Here is a 22,995-nt window from a genome sequence, read left to right as displayed (position 1 = left end):
GGTCAGGCCAGCCCCTGTTCAAATTGTAGTTTTTGACCACAGCTGGGCATTACCACCTAAAAAATAGGTGGTAGAACCAAAAATACTTCAATAGGTACAAATAAATAATTTAATATTTATAAATTTAGTATAACATTGACCGTGAGAAATTCTATTTGTCATAATATCCAAATCTAATTAAATTGTTGAGTAACTTCAATCTATAATATAAAAATAAGTCGAGTTTTCCTTCCTGACGCTATAACTCCAGAACGCACAAACAGATTTCCACAGTTTTGCATTTGTTGAAAAGGTCTCGGGCTCCGTGAGGTTTATAGCCAAGAAAATTCAGGAAAATTTCAATAGAAAAGCGAGAAAATAGGGATATCATTTTTTTAATACAGCGCCATCTCTGATACATAGCATGTACTACAAACCAATATTTTAAGAAGATGGCGACGGTGCGTGACACATTGTTTGACAGCTACTTATTGTTTTCTTCTCAGTTAATTTCATGTGACAAACCGGTGTGAAATTGTGAAAAAAAAGTAAAAAAAATAAGTTATTCGTTTCTTAACATTTTAATTAGAAACCATCAAAACAATCACGTGTATTGTGTACATTTTTATTCAATTTCAACAGCAGGTATTTGTCTTTAAGGTGGTAAGTTGAACTGTGTAAATTACGTGGATCGTGCATTTGAGGTTAAATTCACCACTCTGCCCATAGTTAAAAATGCCTAGAGGACGACGTGCGAACATCGGTCGCCGCACAAGACATGCAAGTCAGCAACAAGTGTATTCACAGAACTTAAGCGAAGAAAGACAAAATATAATAAGAGAAAATGCCCGATTGAGACAACGCGTGAGCACACGAAGATCATTGGCATCATACAATCGCTTGGCATTCCAATATGATCCCACTGCGAACTACAGTGATGATGAAAATTTAAATATTGGACCAATGACGACTGTATGTCGATATTGCAATGCGTTAAAGTTCAAAAGAGAAACGGCTGGATTGTGCTGCGCAAGTGGAAAAGTCAAACTGGATCCATTACTTACACCACCACAGCCACTGAAACCATTGTTCGATGGAAGTGATCCCGATTCCAGCCATTTTCTTCAACACATCCTTGAATACAATAACTGCTTTCGCATGACTTCCTTTGGAGCTAATATCATTCGAGAAGGCGGCTTCATGCCGACTTGCAAGGTAAAAGATACAACACACACGATCAAAAGTTACACCATATTCTTTAACAAATTCTTTAACAAATGATTGTTTGCAATTACAGATACAAGGACAAATATATCATTTGCATGGTTCAATGGTGCCAACACCAGATGAACCGCATCAATTTCTGCAAATATATTTCATTTCGTCGATGGTGGATCAGCTGAATGTGCGGTGTAATATTCAGGGAACACAACAGTTAAAGAGACGGATTATTGAACAGTTGCAAGCATTTTTTCACGCTAATAACGCTGTGGTTAATATGTTCAAAACAGCATTGGAACGAATGCCATCGGATACGCACAAATTTGTTATAAGAGCGGATTGTACCCCAACAGGTGAACATGTGCGAAGATTCAATGCACCCACCGTTAATGATGTTGCTGCAATTATTGTTGGCGATCCAACTAAATCGCGAGACATTGTCGTTCAGCGAAGAAGCAATATCATGCATCGTGTAAACGAGACACATCGTTTGTACGATGCGTTACAATATCCAATCATTTATTGGCAAGGGCAAGACGGATACGACATCACGTTGAAGATGGTCGATCCAATTACAAGTAAAATATTCACACACTAATTATTGCTATTATTGGTTTCCATTAACAATTCATTTAATTTTGCATTTTCAGGCGTATCAACGAATAAAAATCTAAGCGCAATGAATTACTATGCGTATCGTATGATGATTTGTACACATGAGGAGAATGTCATTCTGAAGTGCCGTCGGCTATTCCAGCAATTCGCTGTCGACATGTATGTCAAAGTCGAGACAGAACGTTTAGCGTTCATCCGATTCAATCAGGCAAAGCTACGATCTGAGGACTATATACACTTGCGTGATGCTATTCATTCAGATGGTGATGTTCAGAGTATTGGACGTCTGACGATTCTCCCATCATCTTATATCGGAAGCCCACGCCACATGCACGAATACGCTCAAGACGCTATGACGTACGTGCGAAATTATGGAACTCCCGATTTATTTATTACGTTCACTTGCAATCCGAAGTGGACGGAAATTGAACGTGAGTTGGAACCGGGCCAAAAACCGCAAGATCGCCATGACATAATCGCCAGAGTATTTCAGCAAAAACTCAAGGTCATGATGGATGTGCTTACTAAGTATCGAGTTTTTGGTGACACACGTTGTTATATGTACTCGGTGGAATGGCAGAAGCGTGGACTACCGCATGCTCATATCCTAACTTGGTTGCTGAACAAATTACATTCAAATGAAGTGGATGACATCATATCAGCTGAAATTCCTGATCCAGTCACTGATCCCCATCTACACGACATTGTGACGACACAGATGGTGCATGGACCGTGCGGTGCATTAAATCCATTATCGCCTTGCATGACTGATGGAAAGTGCACAAAACGATATCCGCGACCGTTAGTTGCTGAAACAGTTACAGGGAACGACGGATATCCAGTATATCGTTCGCGTTCAAAAGAAGATAATGGTCGAACTATCAAAGTTAAAGTTCAAAATCAAGAGATTGAGATCGGAAATGAATTCATTGTACCATATTGTCCGCTACTATCACGAATTTTTGAAACACATGTAAACGTTGAGAGTTGTCATTCGGCCAAATCAATCAAATATTTGTGCAAGTACGTCACAAAAGGCAGCGACATGGCTGTGTTTGGTATTGCGTCGGAAAATGCGAATGACGAAATCAGCAACTTCCAAATGGGCAGATACGTCAGTACTAATGAAGCACTGTGGCGATTATTTTCATTTCTAATTCATGAAAAATATCCCACAGTTGTACATTTAGCAGTGCATTTGGAAAATGGCCAAAGAGTTTACTTCACTGAAGCTAATGCAGCACAACGAGCTGAGAGACCACCATCGACAACATTGACTAGCTTCTTTGCAATGTGTGAAGCAGATCCATTCGCAGCGACGCTGATGTACGTTGAAATGCCTAAGTATTACACTTGGAATCAATCAACAAAGAAATTCCAACGTCGCAAACAAGGAACCCCAGTTCCAGATTGGCCACAGGTGTTTTCCACTGATGCACTAGGTCGCATGTATACTGTTCATCCTAGAAATGATGAATGTTTTTATTTGCGACTGCTGTTGGTAAATGTACGTGGACCAAAATCATTTGCGCATTTGAAAACTGTGAATGGCCACCAATGCCAAACATATCGAGAAGCATGTCAACTATTGGGTTTGCTAGAGAACGATTCTCATTGGGATTTAACACTTGCGGATTCAGTTGTTTCATCAAATGCGTACCAAATACGAACGCTGTTCGCAATTATCATCACCACATGTTCTCCTTCACAACCAATTCAGTTATGGAACAAATACAAAGACGACATATGTGAAGATATCTTGCATCGCTTGCGCATTCAAACGAATAATCCTGACATGCAAATAACCGATGAAATCTACAATGAAGGATTGATTCTGATTGAGGATCAATGCTTGACTATTGCAAACAAGCTACTGATTGAAGTAGGAATGATTGCACCAAATCGATCAATACACGATGCATTCAACCAAGAATTAAATCGAGAGCTGCAATACAATGTTGATACATTGCAGGAATTCGTTCAAAATAATGTGCCGTTGCTGAATGAACAGCAAAAACCAGTATACGAAACATTAATGCAAGCGGTGGACAATAATACTGGTGGTCTATTCTTCCTGGACGCATCTGGAGGAACAGGGAAAACATTTGTCATTTCATTGATTTTGGCCACTATTCGATCAACAGGTGACATAGCTTTGGCGTTAGCATCATCTGGAATTGCGGCGACTCTTCTAGATGGCGGTCGTACTGCACATTCTGCGCTTAAGTTGCCACTCAATTTAAACACAATTGAGACTCCAACATGCAATATTTCCCGATCCAGTGCAATGGGAAAATTGTTGACGCAATGCAAGCTCATTGTTTGGGATGAGTGCACAATGGCACATAAGAAATCACTTGAAGCACTCAACTTCACACTGAAGGATCTTCGGCGAAATAACAACATTTTTGGCGGCTTGATGATATTGTTGGCAGGCGATTTCAGGCAGACGTTGCCAGTAATTCCCCGTGGAACGCCTGCAGATGAATTGAATGCTTGCCTGAAGGCATCACCTTTATGGAATAACGTAAAAACATTATCGCTAACCACTAATATGAGAGTTCAACTTCAAAATGATCAAAGTGCTGCACAATTTTCAAAACAATTGTTAGCTGTTGGAAATGGAAAAGTCCCAGTTGATGCGACATCTGGATTAATTACTCTTACCAACGACTTTTGCCGATTTGTAGACTCTCAACTAGCTCTTATTGAAAATGTTTTTCCAAACATTAGTGAGAATTATCAGAATTATGCTTGGTTAAGTCAACGAGCAATTCTTGCCGCAAAGAATAATGATGTACACGCACTGAATTTCACCATTCAATCAAAAATCGATGGCGATTTGGTGACATACAAATCCGTTGATTCCATAACAAATCCCGATGATGTAGTACATTATCCAACGGAGTTTTTGAACTCTCTGGAGTTACCAGGATTTCCACCACATAACTTGCAACTCAAAGTTGGTACAGTTATTATGATATTGCGTAATTTGAATCCACCGCGACTTTGCAACGGTACTCGACTTGCGGTAAAAAGACTTATGCCGAATTTGATTGAGGCAACCATTATTAACGGAAAGTACGCAGGTGAAAATGTATGTATTCCTCGAATACCAATGATTCCGACTGATCTTCCGTTTGACTTCAAACGATTGCAATTTCCAGTTCGCCTTGCGTTCGCAATGACAATTAACAAGTCGCAAGGCCAATCGCTTAGTGTTTGCGGGATAAATTTAGAAAATCATTGTTTTTCACATGGGCAGTTATACGTTGCGTGTTCACGAGTCGGGAAACCATCCGCTTTGTTTGTATTAACGTCAGACCAAAAAACAAAAAATGTGGTTTACCAAAGAGCACTTCAATGAAACGGTTAATTTGCGGACACGTATAACGCTTCGATTCAGTATTTACTTTGGATTCACTTTCATTTACTTAGAGAAGTTCAACTAAATAACACTTAATTTTTTTAATCGAAATGAATTCATTACTGTTGTGAAATGAAATAAAATTTTTCATTTCAAATATAAAACAAAAAAAAAATTTTTTTCTTCATCTTTTAATCACCAAACGAAACGTTACATAAAACGAAGCCATCTGGTGGCGAAACGGAGTTCGACGGGTTTGCTAGTCTAATATAAATTACTCTTCCTTACTTTAAGGTGTATTTTTTAGTATTTCCTAGGTGTTTGCGCTTTGTTCTCATCAATGTACATTTATTATGAAATTTTTCATATTGTAAAACACATTCGTATCAAAACAAAATAAGATGTGCAAATGTTTATATTTATATTACTTTTCGATTTTATTTCGGTATTAATTTATGTTATCTGGTGTATACAACTATTTGTTCCGTATCTATAATATAAAGAAACAAGAGCAACATGAACATTCCTGAGGGAAAATATTCTCTAAATAATACACAAAGGGATACCGAGATTACATAGAATTGCTTTTAAAGGCTTGATCCATTTAAAAATGTCATTCTATCCAAATTATATTCGATATTTTTAGTGAAACTTTGGAGTATTGTTTTATGAAAAATATATCCTATTTGACTCAAGTCACGACTATTGAAATATGGGGTTTTCCAATAGGGACGCTTGAACTGTGACAGCTGATTGCGGCCATGTTCTTTGAGTGACAGCTGTCAAATGCAGTGTGTTATATTCATTCCGTCCTCCCAAACCACCATGGCAGGTTACAGTGTCGAGCAGCACGTGCAAATCATAAAATTGTTTTATGAAAATGGGTCTTCAGTTCGAGCAACGTTCCGCGCACTTCGCCCGTTTTACGGTCGCGATGATCGTCCTGCCGAGTCGACTATCCGTCGATTGGTGGACAAATTCGAGTCAACCGGGTCAGTTAACAATCAGCCGGTTCCCGTGCGTCAACGTAACGCGAGATCTGCCGAGAATATCGCCGCTGTGCGCGACAGTGTCCTCGAAAACCCGCGGCAGTCAATTCCGCGTCGCGCACAGGAACTCGGCCTTTCGCAGACGACAACTTGGCGAATTTTGCGTTGTGACTTGAGCCTGCACCCGTACAAGATCCAGCTGACCCAAGAGCTCAAGGTTAATGACCATAGACAGCGCCGTGTGTTCGCTGACTGGGCATTAGAGCAGTTGGAAGTTGACGCCGATTTTGGCAAAAAAATCATCTTCAGCGACGAGGCGCATTTTTGGATGAATGGCTATGTCAACAAGCAAAATTGCCGTATTTGGGACGAGACCAATCCACACGAGGTTCACCAAGTGGCAATGCATCCGCAGAAAGTGACTGTTTGGTGCGGATTTTGGGCCGGAGGCGTGATTGGTCCGTATTTTTTCGAAAACGATAATGGTGTGGCCGTCACCGTCAATGGTGAGCGATACCGGTCGATGATAACCAACTTCTTTTGGCCTGAAATCGAGAATATGGATCTGGACAACATGTGGTTTCAACAGAACGGCGCTACGTGCCACACAGCACACGCTACGATGGAAGTTCTGCACGAGCAATTTCTGGACATGGTCATCTCGCGCGGAGGCGACGTGAACTGGCCACCGAGATCGTGCGATTTGACCCCGCTGGACTTTTTCTTGTGGGGTTTTCTTAAGTCGCAGGTCTATGCCAACAAGCCGCAGGTCTATGCCAACAAGCCGCAAACCACCGATGCCCTCAAAGTCAACATACGCCACGCCATCGATCAAATACAGCCCGATTTGTGCGCCAGAGTCATCGAAAATTGGACCTTTCGTGTGCGCGCCACCAACCGAAGCCGTGGCGGTCATTTGAATGATGTCATATTCCATACATAATGGGGTCAATAGACCTTCCAAATAAAAAAAAAATTTCGCAAATATCTTTCCTACATGTATTTTTTTTGCATTTCAAAGATCAAGCGCCCTTAATGGAAAACCCTATAAATGGGCAGAGGCTTCGTCAGTTGGTTTACTATTTACGACTACGGCTTACGAAGTGCGGCTCGTTTCTAATATAATAACTTATGTTGATAGTGTAATGTGAGGAGTTTATGAACGAAAAATTGATTAAAAATTATTTACATCCCAAATATAGTGTGTCAATACAAACTTAGAGTAAGGATATAGATGATAAATGAGACAGATTACTTAGTAAGATTAGCTTAATATATGATAATGAGATGTTGATTAAGTAAATCAACTATTGATATTATTGATGGCTATGTGTTAGTCGATTTATGCTCCGTTGTCATAATATGTCATACTTACTCATAATATCGTAAATAAATCATTACACTTATAAACGTGAGGCAAAACCACCTTATAATTCAGGTTTATGAACAAAGTTATTATATTATATATCTATTTTATGCAATTTCTTATTTCTTTACTTACCTTATTTTAGTAGCATCCTAACAAAGAGTCTATAAAAAAGTGAGGCTAATATATTTTGTTACTGAAACTGCCGTATAATAATTATTTGATTTATACAAGGTAAGTTTACACATATGGGTAGTAAAACTAAGGCCTTCACATAGTGTTATAGCTAGTGGATCTATTTTTATCTCATATTTTAAATAGGGAAAGATTTTTTTTGTGCCCTTTCACATTAGATGTTCATCGATCAAGTATTATTCAAACTAAACTACATCGAAGTTTAGTGTACAAAGAATTTAGTGGCGATACATTAGAGCGGAGAAACTAGCGCAGTTGTACCTTATACATAGACAACGGTATAGCCTAATTCATTATTAATGTCTATTCAGAATACATTTAAGCTGACTTTGGGTCGGCTGTATATAGTTGTAACATTCCGTAACTATACACAATGTAGTTATAAAAAAAATATGGTATCGTAACACTTCTTCGGTTAATGCACTACACAAAGTATTTATTAAAATTTAAAAAGAAAATAAATAGAATTATAAGTAATATATCAAGTTGTAGACTCGGTTAAAGCGACTGAAACCACGTGAATTCTGGTGGAAACCACAATTTTAATTCTGCTGTTCAAATGTAAATTCTATTATTTTAACTAAATACTTTAGAAAACAGTAAAAATTAACGTTAAAATTATTATACTTTAAAAATTTAATATATTTACATCAACCCCCTACGGTGAATGAAATTTAAGACTAGAGACGCGAGTATTCATTTAAATGAAACTAATGTTTTACTAAACCGTGATTACGGACAGACCGTGATTGCTGCAAAGAAGCAGAAATAAAATAACGCGTAGTAATCCGAAAGTATTACTTTCATCTTTATGCTGAAATTTCTTAATTATTTTCATAAGACTCTCATAAGTAATAAGGTGAATTAATCAACAAAATGTATATTACAATTGTATTAAGGTCTTCTATTTTCTGAATTGAAATTGAACTAACGAAGTCTGTCCTTGTGGTGCCAGAGCCATGACTGGAATTATTTATGACTCACCTCGTGTATTCAAATAAAGATGTATTAGGGATATACAAATATTGCGAATAAAACGCAAATTCTTATTTGATGATAATATAATTTTATTGCAAATACCCAAAATGAATTCTAGAAAAGAATCGTGATTCGATAGTCGCCTTAATTTTATTAATTAAATAATACGTTTATATGGCTATTAAGATTCATTGATATGCCAACGTCACCTTCATTTTTTAAAACATACATGGCTTAAAGTATACGTCCTAAAGTAAATCAATGCTACAAATATAAAAAAAGTAAAAGTAGACATTGTTTCAAAGCTACTAAAGACATAGAGAGACAATAAAAATAATAAGTCAGAGGGAATTCATCTCCAAATGGCTCGCTATGGAACCGAAACATGATAATACTACTTTATCATTTACCACAAACAGAAGCAATAATGAATATTATTGTTAGGCGTCTCTGTCGAGGTTATAGCTAATATTATCACATTTTATTGACAAGATGTAAGAAAGACAACCAAAACAAATAAATTTAAGTCTGTTCAACATAAAAACCACTAAAAGGTATGATTACTTATCACTTTATATTCAAACAGTCGTTTAGATCACAAGAACTGTTAATGCATTCAGCGTGGGTACAGATAACTACGCGATTGAATCAAGAAAGACTTCATCGTGTCTTGATACGAATACAATAAAATTATCTTCTCAACTTGTAAAAGAACAAACAAAATTTTAGCCAAAAATATAGTGGAAACCAAATTTGTGTTGAAATCTGCATCTGGCGGAATTGAATTAAAAAATAAGTAACTTATGTACAATTCCTAGATCAAAGTGATATTCACTCAGACGAAGCACTCAACTTATATTACAATATCACAAAAAAAATCATATCATTGTAAACTGAACCGTTTAATTCATATTTCTAATCTTGAAAGCGTGGAATCTTCTTTATAATATAAAGCAATATTTTTCGCTGCCCTTGAAGCGTATGCAAAATATAATAACAGTCATTTAAGTAGTTCGAATATAAAATTAACGTTATTTTTATCTTTATAATAATTTAAGAAATGACAGTAAAGACAAAGATATTTCTATAGTCAATTTATTCCTTATTAAATAAAAATTGGGAGGCAGGTTCGGAGGTCCGATGTCCGATGATCTTTGGAAGTAAAACATTATTAGTAAAATCTTACAACATAACTATATTCATAATAAATATTTATAAACTATAACTTCTTTTAAAAATACCTTTATGCCAACAAGAGAGACTAGCGAATTCGATTGCGCTCTTTACTTAAATAAATGTAAACTAGTGCAACGGGCAAAAATTACATGACAATTAATTATTGTCCAGAAGTGATCATGAAATAAACCTCATTTAATAATTTGATTAAATTTCATGAAAGTAAAATGTTCTGGAAATACAAATACTACATAACATCGGGAATTAATTAAATTGAGGAAATTAATAATTAGTACATACGAGTTCGGATGTCTGCGAGTTATCGTTTGGAGCTCACTTGATAAAACATTTAAATTGATATCCTTAATTTAATTATCTATTGAGGTATGAATCTTATATGTTGTCGGATGGTAACTGATCATTGACTTATACTTGATGCTTTACGAAGAAATCGAGGGTCTTAATTGAAACAAAATGTTCATTATAATTTATTTTAAAAATCTTCCAAACAAGCCATCAACACTATTGATTCTTGTTTGTCTTAATATCGTTCCCCTCGTATAGAATATAGGTTTGATAAACAAGTTATGGACATCTCAGTCTGTCACTATTTCTACAAAACCTTACTATATTCTGACATTCATTACCCATTACTTCTTTTAAGTAAAAGTCGATTAAAATAAGCAAATACGTTAATATTTTTATTATGAACAGTAACATTTTGACAGAAATTTTTTAAAGTATCCCAAGAATTAAAAGGTTTTGATAAATATTTCTTGTAAAACTACTTCCATGTACATAGAAAGCTGTTTTAAAAAACATCAAGCAAGACATTTTTTTTATTCTTATGTTCCTCACTCTACCTGTGAATAGCAAAAAACAAATTAATAGCCTGAAATATTCCTAATTAAAATCTACCAAATAAATTATTAAGAAAAGTGTCGTTCCAGAGATCTTTTATAATATTAATTTTTATATAGAAAAATAACAAAACACAAATATAATTATCATGCATAATAATGTTATTATTCATTTAAATGAAACTAATATTTTTCGGATAAACTACGCGGATTTTTATTATTTAAAAAACTACGTAATCCCGACGTTTCGGTTACTTTTCCGCAACCGTGATCACGGGCAGACGAGATGTGAAAACGCGCGATAATCTTAGATCTCATTATGTAATTATTATCATAATAATAGTGATGGAAAACAACTTAGCAAAATTATACAATAAACGTCAAAAAATTTTAAAGAACTTTTTTTCTTTCAATCAAGTTTCTTGATTTCCTGCATATTTTGTCATATAGCTGATTAACAAGACAGTAAATTCAATTTTATAAAATCGCGTTTAATGCAGAAAACAAAAACATCAAGTTTTACTGATTGTCAATCATCTTAATGTCAGCCTTACCTATAAGGGACGTCGGTAGATAAGTACATATGTCAGTGATCTATTAAGAGTGTTGTGGAGTGACGCTTCTTCCTAATAACATTGGTTCCTGTTGGACCCATCGTCTGTACGGACGGCACGTAGCCACTTACTGAGTTTGTTACCCCTACCAGAACTCTTCACATACCTCGTTGAATTATTTAAGATGACTAAAATTTCATTTTTATAACTTCGTAAATGACTATAACTATTATTATTATTATATATATTGTAGGAATATGAGAGGGTAGAAGAGAATCAATGTAGGAATATGAGAGGGTAGGAGAGACTCAAACGACATATAAGCCGTTGTCAGAGGACATCAGGGCTCTTTTTTCGTTCGTAACGCGCGTTGGTGTGATAGTTTAGTCGTTAGTAGATTTTCGAAGTGTGTTTAAATCTTTCGATTGTATTATATTCGGATTTCATTTAACGATTAGTTTAAATCAAGATAGTTGAAAGTTATTCATTTAGAATTGTTTTTATTTTTGTGTAAATTTAATAAATTTGCAGTGGAATTGTATCGAATGTTATTTTTTAAAAAGTCAATTCTTACCTTGTTTCTAAGATCAGAAGTGGGATACGTACCTTGAGAACCCCGTTTGGTAAGGCCTTGTTATTTCAATTTACCCACACATTATTTTTTTTTTTGTGTTTTATTAAATATTTCTTTATAACTTTTTTTTTAGACACTGAGTTATTTTAAATATCGTGTTACGTTATTATCGAGAATATTAATTTGTGTTAATTACTTTGATTAAGCGGTGAGTAAGCTTTTATTGCGTTAGTTTGTTGATACGTTAATTTCTAGCGATCATACTTATTTAATTATTTTATTTTGTTACTAAAATGTCTGAACGTGAACGCAATTGTAGCCGCAGTGGTCTTGATAGTAATCCTCGTCGTGATCGTAGCTAGAGTCAGGGTAATAGTTCCCGTGAGTAATCCTTTGATGAGAATAACATGTTGAGACTTGATATGGAGGCAATGATGTCTCGTCTTAAAACGTTAGAGGCGAAAACAAGGGCTTCGTCCATGCCGCACCGCGCGTCGGTGAATTCACACGACTATGAGGAATTGCGTTACAAAGGTTTGACGCCCGGTAGCGTTTGTAATAGGCAGTCATCACGACAGTTGCAGACACCAACGCGCGTCCGCGATATATCTCGCGTTTCCGATCGTCGTGTACCCTATAGAATGCGTGAATTATCGTCGATAGGACATCTGGTTTCTCCGACGCATGTGACTTGACGTGAAGCTACCATTCAGAATGTTATCATCATCAGGATCCGAGACCTCGCTCGATCACGACAAGTAGGCGACGCGGGTATACCGTTGGAATTAGTACAGGCGAGTGTTACCGATTGCATTGCTAGTGCCATCAGATCAATTAGTACGGCTGAAAAATCTCGGTATTACTATATTTCGAACTTTGACCCAAATCTACACAACTTTGACGATTAGTGCATACAAATTGATTGCGCGAAAGTTTTAAACAATTGGAATGATTTAGAATGCCTTTCACGAATAGGAAATTGTTTGTTAGGGGATGCGAAATCTTGGCTCAATAAATGGGTGTCTAGCTACCGTAGTTGGACCAATTCTAAGAAAGAATTCAAACCTTTATGTCCTGAAGTACCAGATTTTGCTGGAATATTGTTTGAAGTTATGTCTAAGAATTCCGATCACTATCCAACGTACGCGTAATATGTACGCCGGTCGATACTTTGCTTACGTATATTGCAAGGACTCGACGAGGAGCTTATTTCGGTTATAATTATTCGCAGTGTCATTGATCCAAATATTAGGGCTACGGCGACAAATGCTTAACTATTTCCGAATGATTTAGTCGAATTCTTTTCAATCTATGTTAAACCAAATACAATTAGTGTTTCGAGACAACTATACTCGCGTTCGGAATTGTGAAACGTTACGACAGATAGACGATCTCTGGAGTATTCACGTAAACGTAATCTGAGTGATATCAGGTGCTTTTTCTGTGGGCAGTTGGGGCAAAAAGAAGCTTTGTGTAGTAAGAGACCCAAAATCGAACGGTTATCAGGGAGTTTATCAAATAGTGAGGGCGTTAAGTTATCTAGGCTCGAATCATGCACATATTTTATGAATTAATGGTGATGATTGTTCAGTCTGATGTTTCGATGACAATTGATACACCTCTGGTAGGTAACTATTTAGAGAGGGTTACTAAGAGGATAATTAATGAATTCTCTCGGTACTTGATTACGGGAACTGCTACATCAACCGTAAACATAGGTAGCATGTCAATTAAACTTAAATCCAGCATTCCTGTGTATAATCGGTCATATCAACTCTCACACGCTGAAACGATCCGTGGTCGTGACATAATAACAGATTTGCTTGAAAAGCAAATAATAAAGGAATGCTCGTTTTTAGCTACCACTATTGAATACCTGGGTCGTACGATTAGTAAAGGTCAGGATAGGCCAAGTCGTCAGAAAGTGCGGGCCTTAATTGATTCAGCCGAACAAAAAAAATCTTAAGCAAGTAAGGCAATTTCTGGGGTTAGCTAGCTATTTTAGGCGGTATATAGTTGGGTTTGCCCAAAGGGCTGCTTGCATAGCGGCACTTACTAAAAATTAACTTTCATTGAGGTGCTGAAAAACAGGCCGCTCGTGACTACATCATAGATTGTCTTACAAGTGAGCCAGTACTCGCCATTTATGATCCTACGCTGCCAATAGAAATACTACACAGATGCGAGCTTGATTGGTTACGGAGTCGTCATGATGAGAGTGCATAAGGGAAATCGTAAACGAGTACTGCCTTATTGTAGTAGACTCACTCAGGGGGCTGAGAAGAAGTAGCACTCGTACGAACTGAAGACGCTGGCAGTGATTAAGGTATTAGAGTATTTCAGGCATTATCTTGTGGTTGCACACTTCATCGTGGTTACTGACTGTAACGCGTTAAAACTTACCCAACGTAAGAAAGACTTGTTGCCAAGGGTGGCTCGGTGGTGGGTATACCTCCAAGAATTCGATTCTAACCTGGAATATAGAAAAGGTTGTTTTTTGTCCCATGCAGATTATCTTAGCCGCAATCCGGTTAACTTATGTACCATTAAAAGACCGCTAAATTGGGCGCAAGTTGCTCAGGCTTCTGACGAGAAAACTCACTCTCTAAAACAAAAACTGGTGAATGGGCAGTTAAACCTCAGTCGTTATGACATCCTTTAAGTCAAGCTCTCACCTATTGGTGAAAATCCTAATTTTTGTTGTTATATTCCAAAAGACCATAGATTGTCTTATGTGTATTTTCACGACGAACATGATCATCAAGGGGTTGATAAAACTGTAGACTTGATAACAAAACACTTTTAGTTCCCAGGGTTGAGAACATTTGCAAAGAAAAAAAAATACATTTCCCATTGTTTGGTTTGCCTTTCTCATAAAAAGGTAGCTCGTGCTCTTTCACGGCTCATTCATTCATGGGAGAAAACCAGACGTAGCATTTGAGGCAGTCCATATGGACATCTTGGGCCCCCTACCAGAAACTGACGGTCACCGTCATGTACTTATTATTATAGACGCGTTTTCAAAATTTTGTTTATTGTATCCCATGTTCCGACAAGACACTGACGAACTAAAGCAACACTTCACTACCATGGCGTCTCTCTTTGGAACTCCAAAATTAATTGTCACTGATCGGGGACGCATGTTTCAATGTTTCAAAGCACTGATTTTATTAATTGGGTCAAGGACTTGGCCAGCTGTTTTGTTGAGGTTACAGCTGATCCTAAACATAACAAAACGCAAGACAAGTCAATATTCTGCTTTAAACCTGCTTATAGGTGCTGAAGCTGCCACACCGCTCATACGTAGTTTGATACGAGACGTTACTGTTGAAGACTCAAGTGGTAATCGAGAAGTCCTTCGTCAAATGAGTCGTCAGAGGGCATCTAAACTCCTTCGTGCCAACTAAACTCGTCAAGATGCCTATGCTAACTAAAGACGTAAACAGCTCACTCTTTTGAACTAAATTCCTTAATTTTTGTTACCAAGGTGGCTCAGTCAACAAGGAAGCTGGACTCATGTATGCGGGGACCATACCGGGTTATGAAGACACTATCACACTGCCGATATGAGCTGCAGATGTTAGCTGGCTCATACGGCAAATCGACTCGAGCAGCTGCGGAATATATGGTCCCGTGGAAGTGAGAATGGACTCCCGATGTGTGTTCTGCTTTCTTTGATGGTGAGGTATTTGCCTTATTCTGCCTGAAATTTTGACTAAAACTCCTTTTGAGATTTTATTGAAACTTAATCCCATTGTGTTTTTATTTTAATTTTGTTTTAACACAAATCTCTAAATGTATTGGGGTTAAAGCGAGGAGACATGAGTTACTTGTTACGATGTGAGCGTTTGTCTTGGAGTGTATCGGACACGCTGTATTAGAGGTTAGATTTCTGGGTCTGGGATAGCTGTCTTGGAGTGCATCGGACAGGCTATGCCAGAAGTGGCGCTGTGCCTGGGACAACCGTTTGCCTTGGAGTGCATCGGGCCCGGTTGTCCTAGAAGTGGTGTTGAGTCTGGGATAACCGATTGCCTTGGAGTGCATCGGGCCGGTTATCCCGGAGGGGACGCTTAGGTTGGGATAACCGTTTGCCTTGGAGTGCATCGGGCTGGTTATCTCGGTAGGAGGCTGATTCTGGGATAATTGTTTATCTTGGAGTGCATCGGATACGTTATCCTGAGAATCTAGTCTCTTGGTTAGGAATTAATTTAGTATGTTTGGAAGCTTGACTTTGATAGTGAGTTGTGTATCGAGCTGTGGTTGTAAAAGATCATGAGTTTATTTATGGGATGTTGGTCGGCCAACATTGCCTGTATCAGATGGTATGTTTTGGAACATGTTTTTATAATAACCTTCACACACACACCAAGTCATGCCTCAAGCAATTCCTTGTGGGTCTCTGATGAGGTGTGAGGGGGCGATCTTCCGACAAGTCCCGCCCCAAGTGGTTGGTTATTGGGATGTTTTACAACCACTTTGTGTGGGCTATGTTTGTTTAGCTCACTTTACATTGACGTTAACCATGATGTTACTGTTGAGTTAAATCAAAAATCGAAAATATTTCTGCCGTTATATTTCTCAATTTCAGACGTAGACAATGAGGGAGAAGAGTTGTGTCATGACGCCAACTTGCCTCCGGAGGTTGACCTGCCTGTGGAGGGGACTGAGCCGCAATCAAGCCCGTCTGGAATGTCAAGACATTCAAAACTGAATACGTCTAGTGCGAATGAAAAGAATTTCCTGCCCTTGGTGCTAATACTACGTTTTGGACGTCAAGAAAGTTAAACACAAAGGAGCCCGGGGACGTGCTCATGTCAGGAAAGGCCGTGTAGGAATATGAGAGGGTAGAAGAGAATCAATGTAGGAATATGAGAGGGTAGGAGAGACTCAAACGACATATAAGCCGTTGTCAGAGGACATCAGGGCTCTTTTTTCGTTCGTAACGCGCGTTGGTGTGATAGTTTAGTCGTTAGTAGATTTTCGAAGTGTGTTTAAATCTTTCGATTGTATTATATTCGGATTTCATTTAACGATTAGTTTAAATCAAGATAGTTGAAAGTTATTCATTTAGAATTGTTTTTATTTTTGTGTAAATTTAATAAATTTGCAGTGGAATTGTATCGAATGTTATTTTTTAAAAAGTCAATTCTTACCTTGTTTCTAAGAATATTATATAACTGACATGTCATTCTGTTAGAAGATTTAACTCATAAAACATACTTATTTATAGAAATCTATATTTAAATAATATTAAGTATTACTGATAGGGAATTATTAAGGATATTAGATGAAAAGCAATATGTTACAGGCCTTTGAGCAGTTAAACTGTGTCGTTTTCCCACATTCATATATATATATATATATATATATATATATATATATATATATATATATATATATATATATCCGTAGGTATATAATTTTTGGTAACATATAACTCTTATAAAATTATATTGTATGTGACCAGATTTGTAAATCGTGAAATGTATGAGTTGTGATAATCTATTAACATTTAAAAAACTAACATTTAAATAAAGATATTTTAACAACATTTAAATCCCGCAAAAGAAAACAATACAATAATTGAAATTAATGTAACTTTTTAATATATGGTAGCATATAAAAGAACTACAAATCGAAACTGAAGAACATTAGATTATGTAACATTTACTTTAGGTATACGTGTTTACTTTCCTTTGTAAGTAAAGCAACGTAACGATAGCTCTGAATATTCGCTTTTTTTCAGGGATGATGATTCTTGTTTCCATTATTTTTGTCATATTTATTTTTAAACAAATTTATTTTATTGCATTAATACTCTATTTAAGAGACATTTAATACTTTTATTAATACAAACGGACCAAACATACTTTTGTTTTATGTCTGTTTTTATAGAAATGACTGTATAACGATTAACTGTCGTCTACAAGTTGATATAAGAAAAGGACATCAAAAGTGCTGAACTCACTAACTCAGGAACATTCTCGCTCTACCCTTAAAAAAAATCAAATTACAATGAAAGGAAATACAGGCACAGGCAAAATTTTAAATGCAAAACTTACTCTCAATACTCGAAAATTATTGACAAACATATATATTACCTATATTAAATAGAAGAATACACTCTATTAATATGAATCGTGTCACGTCATATACCAATAATTTTAATTGAATGTATTAAAAATATCGAAAATCGATAACAGGTATCAGTCATAACAATATTCAAGTATTATTCAACTATGTAAGCACTCGTAGCGTGTAGTACTTACCCTTACTAATTAATTACCAATGAGTCATTTACTCTTAAACAATTTATGTGTATATAACATATTAACATTTAACAAAATATTTATAGTATATTATTTTCAAGACAAATAACATTTTCCCGTAAACAACAGTCCATTGATTCAAAGAATCCCAAAACTTATTTCTCTTACAATAAACAGTTCTGTCCCAATCTGCTTCCCTTTATTGTCTGCTTCATTTGATCCTGTCTTGTTTGTGACTTGGAACTTGTTGTTATATATCTAGCTTATAGAAATAATTAAACTAGTGTAAACATTCTATATTAAGACCTTATTTATGAGATAAGTATTTAACACTGAAATATCAAAGTTATAGTTAAGATAAATTGATAACATTCCGTTAATGCAAACGGGAGCCGCTGTCTGCGGGGAGTGTTCGAGGACATAATACACAACAAGCACGATAAAGTAATATATGTTGTAGAATTTCAATTCCAGTATTAATGTTTCTTACAAAAGAGACAGATATGGCTACTTTAATTATAAACTATTTGTCATAATGTTACCAAAAATAACTATGTATATTTGTGGAAACATTAAATATTCCTGTAGCTGTAAGTAAGACAAATTTGTAACAGTAGTTTGTTAGATGAGGCTTACTTATAATGTCTAATTATAATCTTAAAAAATTAAGCAAGATTTCATTTTAAGAAACTACTATACAAATTTATCAATACGGATAATTACTTTAGGAAAAAAGTGCTGTTAAAATGCTTAACTTTTTTTAAAGTAATAATTATCAATACACATGTCGCTGAAGTTTATTTTATACAAGATTTAAATTTCGTGTTCCTAATAAAGTATGTTTTGAGTCACCGTTAACAATGTGTGTACATTGTTTTAATACATATTTAGCAATTACTAACTTAATATCACTCTGTCAAATTTATAACAAATAAATTGTAAATTTAACAAAAGAGAAATGTGCCCATATTGAAGACTCAAAAGTAATATTTTTTAAATATATTTATATGTATAATAATGAAAGCAATATATAATAGAAGTTTATCATTTCTGTAGGGAATTGAAAAAATATTAAAATTATTACTCAAACTTAGATTGACAAAATAAAAAAAAATATATCAATTAGAATATAAATATTTGATATTGACTTTGTATCACAGAATATTGTTTTCAGGAAAATATTATTTTAAATTATAACAAGAACTTCCTAACCTGTGTGTTTATTTGGCGTCCCTTAGTTAGTTGTTACTAAATAAAAGCGCTCTTCTATATTCAGACTTCACAAGATTAGGCTCGAACAATGTTCATACAATGTAGTAAGCACCATTAATAAAATAAATGTCGAAATATCTACTTAAGCCACATACTTTTATCGCCTGTAGAAATGTTTCAGATTGTATATTACAAAACAGTCACATAATTTATCTAAAAATTTGTTAAAATATATGATATAAGCATGCTCTATATTTATATGCGAATAAAATAAGACAGTGACCAATCAAATCGGTGTACTAAGGGAATAAATTCATTAATAGCACTAAGCACAGTATGTTTAGTCGAAGTAAACATCTCCACACTACATACCGACTGTTAAAACGTCTATCATTTCTAAATTTTCCACATAAGGTATAGAATTTACGTAGGCTATTGAATGGGAAACAGCTAACACTCCTCATGTGTGGCATTGAACACATCTAATTCTCATTTCTGTCAACTTTATATAGTTTTCTTTTAAGCTGTTCTAACTCACTTGTAAGCCCCGCGTGGAATATAATGTATAACAAAAAGCCATCCATCATATCCAGACAAAGGGCATTTCATTTACATTTTAATGATGTGTTTTCTATTGAAATCGAATAAAGAAAGAAGATTCCACAAACTGTCTCATTCATAGTCTTTATTTTTGCGACAGAACAAAACTTTTTCTATTTTTTTAGTGGTAGCAATTTATCTTTCAATCGCCAAATAATAGTCGCAGTAAAATAGAAATAATCTTTTAAGCAATTACGGGGGTCCCAGCGATCGGGACGTAACTACAGTGTTCATTGTAAGCAGTCATAAAAGAATAATAGGTACAGTATAAAATAATGTCAATTATATTAACATATAATTTTACACCGTCATATAGGTCTAAACAAAAAGACTCCAGGTCTATTTCCATGATATTTATTGGTAAATTACATTCACTATAAATTATTATAGTTTCAACGTTCTAAGACTTGATATTTTCTGCCAACTTCAACAAAATATTTCTCATTAGGTTCGCTACGGCGGGATAGTTTTGTCCTAATAACGGAGCTCGGAGTTGCGGAACACACAGCTTGTACAAGAGCAAAAATTACTTGTTTAGTGACATAAATCCAAATATATATAATTAATTGCTCAATAATTAGAACCTATCTCGTCCGAATAAAATGAGTTAATTATTAATTATAATGAAGTATAATTTAAATTTAAGGCAACACGATATATTTACCACGGCAAGCAAGACGACGATAACGGGACACACTAGGTTAATGAGAAGGGCCAGGAAGGTCCTCACCAGCCACCACACGCCCACCACAACCAGCACGCTGGCCAACATTACCTGGTTGATAGACTGTTCCATTCAGATATATACATCATATGCTTTGTTAGTTATATGTTACTGCCACTACACCGAAGGAATGTTTTCAAAACTATTCTTTATAAAACTCTACTTTTATAAAATATTATTACAAATATTAAACATTTCTTTATTCTTCATCTTGTTACCTGATGAAAATGTTGGATTACTAGCATAAAGTTACGACTTATCCATTAACACAGTTACTTGAGTAAATAAAATATAATACATCTTAGATTAATTAAAAATATACTAGCTTAAAAAAAACACGAAACTTGTGAAAATACGTGAACATACTAGAACGCACTCATTAGTAACCCATTGAAAAAATAAGAATTAAATTTATCAAAACAAAATACATTATCGAAATTTTTTAAAGGATTACACAGTAACAGTTTAATAGATGATTTCCGAAACTTTTTCAAAAATACATTAATAAGTTATCTTAGAATATGATACAATCTGGAAACTACAAACATTTTAAAATGTTCTTTGAAAATGTTAGTTTATTTTGTTTCAAAATTGTTACTTTAAATATCAGGCAATCTTGAATCAGATACTGTTACTTGTAACTAATTTATTTTGCTATACGTAATATATGGTGGTCGTATAAATTTAGAAAATTAGTTGAAGATGTCAACTTTAGATTATAAAAAATATAAACGAATCCTTGTACATACTTATACTCTATGGGATACTGAAAATATATAAAACAAAAATAAAAATCTAGATAATCTCACGAAGAATGTAAAAACCTATAAATATGAACCTTAGATCTGACAGAATCAATCGAAACGCCAGCTAAAGTTTAATAATATCTATAGCAGGTTTGTGTGAACCTTACTCTATTCATAATATCTTTAAAGTTATTTCAAAGCATGTGTACCTGGGCTTCCTCGTGCGCCTGAAGCCAGGATTTTAAAGCCGTTATCGCTGTCTTGGTAGTGGTGTCGCAAACATCAACACAATTTTGGCATGACATCGTGTACTGTGTAGTTTAATAAAACTTTCATGAAATTTCCATACGTGTTGTTATAATGAACAGTCTATCAGACATTTAAAGGGCTGGAATCTTCAAAACAGATAACGCCTAAATCCTAAATCTTCCAAGACCACAATTCTCACTTACCGTTAGCTCTGTGCTTTTCCTGTAGAGCACTTCTGGTTCACATATATCACTTGCGATTATTTCGATCACTTCCGTTGCCAAGAGTAGGGAGAGTAGTAATCTTTTGTTTACTGCAATGCGTCTTCCTATAATATTACTTCTTGTCGTATTAATTGCAAACTCATTTATTATTATATTTTAAAGTAATTATCAGCACAAAAATACACAAGAAACCATCGTTATGATATAAATAATACCATTATCATAACCAACGTCAAATCTTTCTTAAGCTTTGATAATATTCAGCGCCTGCACAAATTTAATTCCGAGTGCGTGAAATTATGGGAATGTGGAATTGGATCGCACGCGGAACAAAAACTCAGTCGGCACAATACTCACGTTTTAATATTCCATATCTGAACTCACCTCGCCTTGCAACACTGAACATATTACTGAATAAAATCCATCCATTTTTTTTATAAACCGCCACACATCAAATCATAACTGTTTTTGCTTTATTAAATGAGAATTTATACCTCTGTTTTCAACATAAAATTTTGCGTCGATGTTTGTGACATTTCAATAGAGCTTTTTTATTATTTCTATCCAGCCATTACTTTATAAAAAAAAGTGCTAACGGTTTGAATACGTTTTATTGTTTTTTTTTATTTCCTAGTTTTAATTGAATATGATGTAAGCAAAAAAAATTGAGAAAAATATGTTATGAAACACGTTTTAAATTGATTAACGCCTTTGTTATATAGATTTAACTCAACAGTTATTTTATTAGTTGAATCTTTAATATAAACATCAACATCTTCTACATAAACCTATATAGGTTAAGTAAAAAATAAATGTAAAAGTTTTTTTAACATTTCATACTTAAAGAAAACAATAAATTAATTATGGAAAATTAAGAAAAAATGTCAGTTCTTAATGTTTTTGCTTTTTGCCTCATTTCAGAATTAAAATGAAAATGTTTAACTTAAGCGAATTAATTTAAAACAAATTAATAACTAAGGTCCAAATATATTTATGTACATATACCTATATTATAGACGAGTTATAGCCAATACAGTACATAAATTCTGAATTCCATAGTTTAGTTCCAGACGCGACGCGACTGCTGCAACAACTGC

General features: G+C 35.1%; 2 protein-coding genes across 5 annotated transcripts; one reads left to right on the top strand and one right to left on the bottom strand.

Moving 5' to 3' along the window:
* The first annotated feature begins 566 nt into the window (after window positions 1–566).
* LOC133320829 (uncharacterized) lies at window positions 567–5,003 on the top strand. The gene is made up of 5 exons (XM_061529622.1): window positions 567–624; window positions 709–1,194; window positions 1,277–1,778; window positions 1,851–4,777; window positions 4,983–5,003. Exons 2-5 carry the CDS (start codon window positions 715–717, stop codon window positions 5,001–5,003), a joined length of 3,930 nt encoding a protein of 1,309 aa, XP_061385606.1. The 5' UTR covers window positions 567–624; window positions 709–714.
* Window positions 5,004–20,293: 15,290 nt separating this feature from the next.
* On the bottom strand, window positions 20,294–22,472 carry LOC116779054 (uncharacterized). 4 transcript variants are annotated; one of them, XM_032673199.2, is made up of 5 exons: window positions 22,256–22,472; window positions 21,878–21,987; window positions 21,635–21,736; window positions 20,620–20,730; window positions 20,294–20,463 (listed from the first exon to the last, which is right to left on the bottom strand). In XM_032673199.2, exons 1-5 carry the CDS (start codon window positions 22,302–22,304, stop codon window positions 20,356–20,358), a joined length of 480 nt encoding a protein of 159 aa, XP_032529090.1. In that variant the 5' UTR covers window positions 22,305–22,472; the 3' UTR covers window positions 20,294–20,355. The 4 variants fall into 4 exon arrangements, with proteins under 4 accessions (XP_032529090.1, XP_032529093.1, XP_032529089.1 ...); XM_032673202.2 differs by having other exon boundaries at window positions 22,283–22,472; XM_032673198.2 differs by having other exon boundaries at window positions 21,878–22,002; window positions 22,256–22,469.
* Between the last annotated feature and the right edge of the window lie 523 nt (window positions 22,473–22,995).

This window comes from Danaus plexippus, chromosome 6, assembly GCF_018135715.1.
Source record: "Danaus plexippus chromosome 6, MEX_DaPlex, whole genome shotgun sequence".
Lineage (NCBI taxonomy): Eukaryota > Metazoa > Arthropoda > Insecta > Lepidoptera > Nymphalidae > Danaus > Danaus plexippus.
This window is presented reverse-complemented; position numbering and strand designations above follow the sequence as displayed.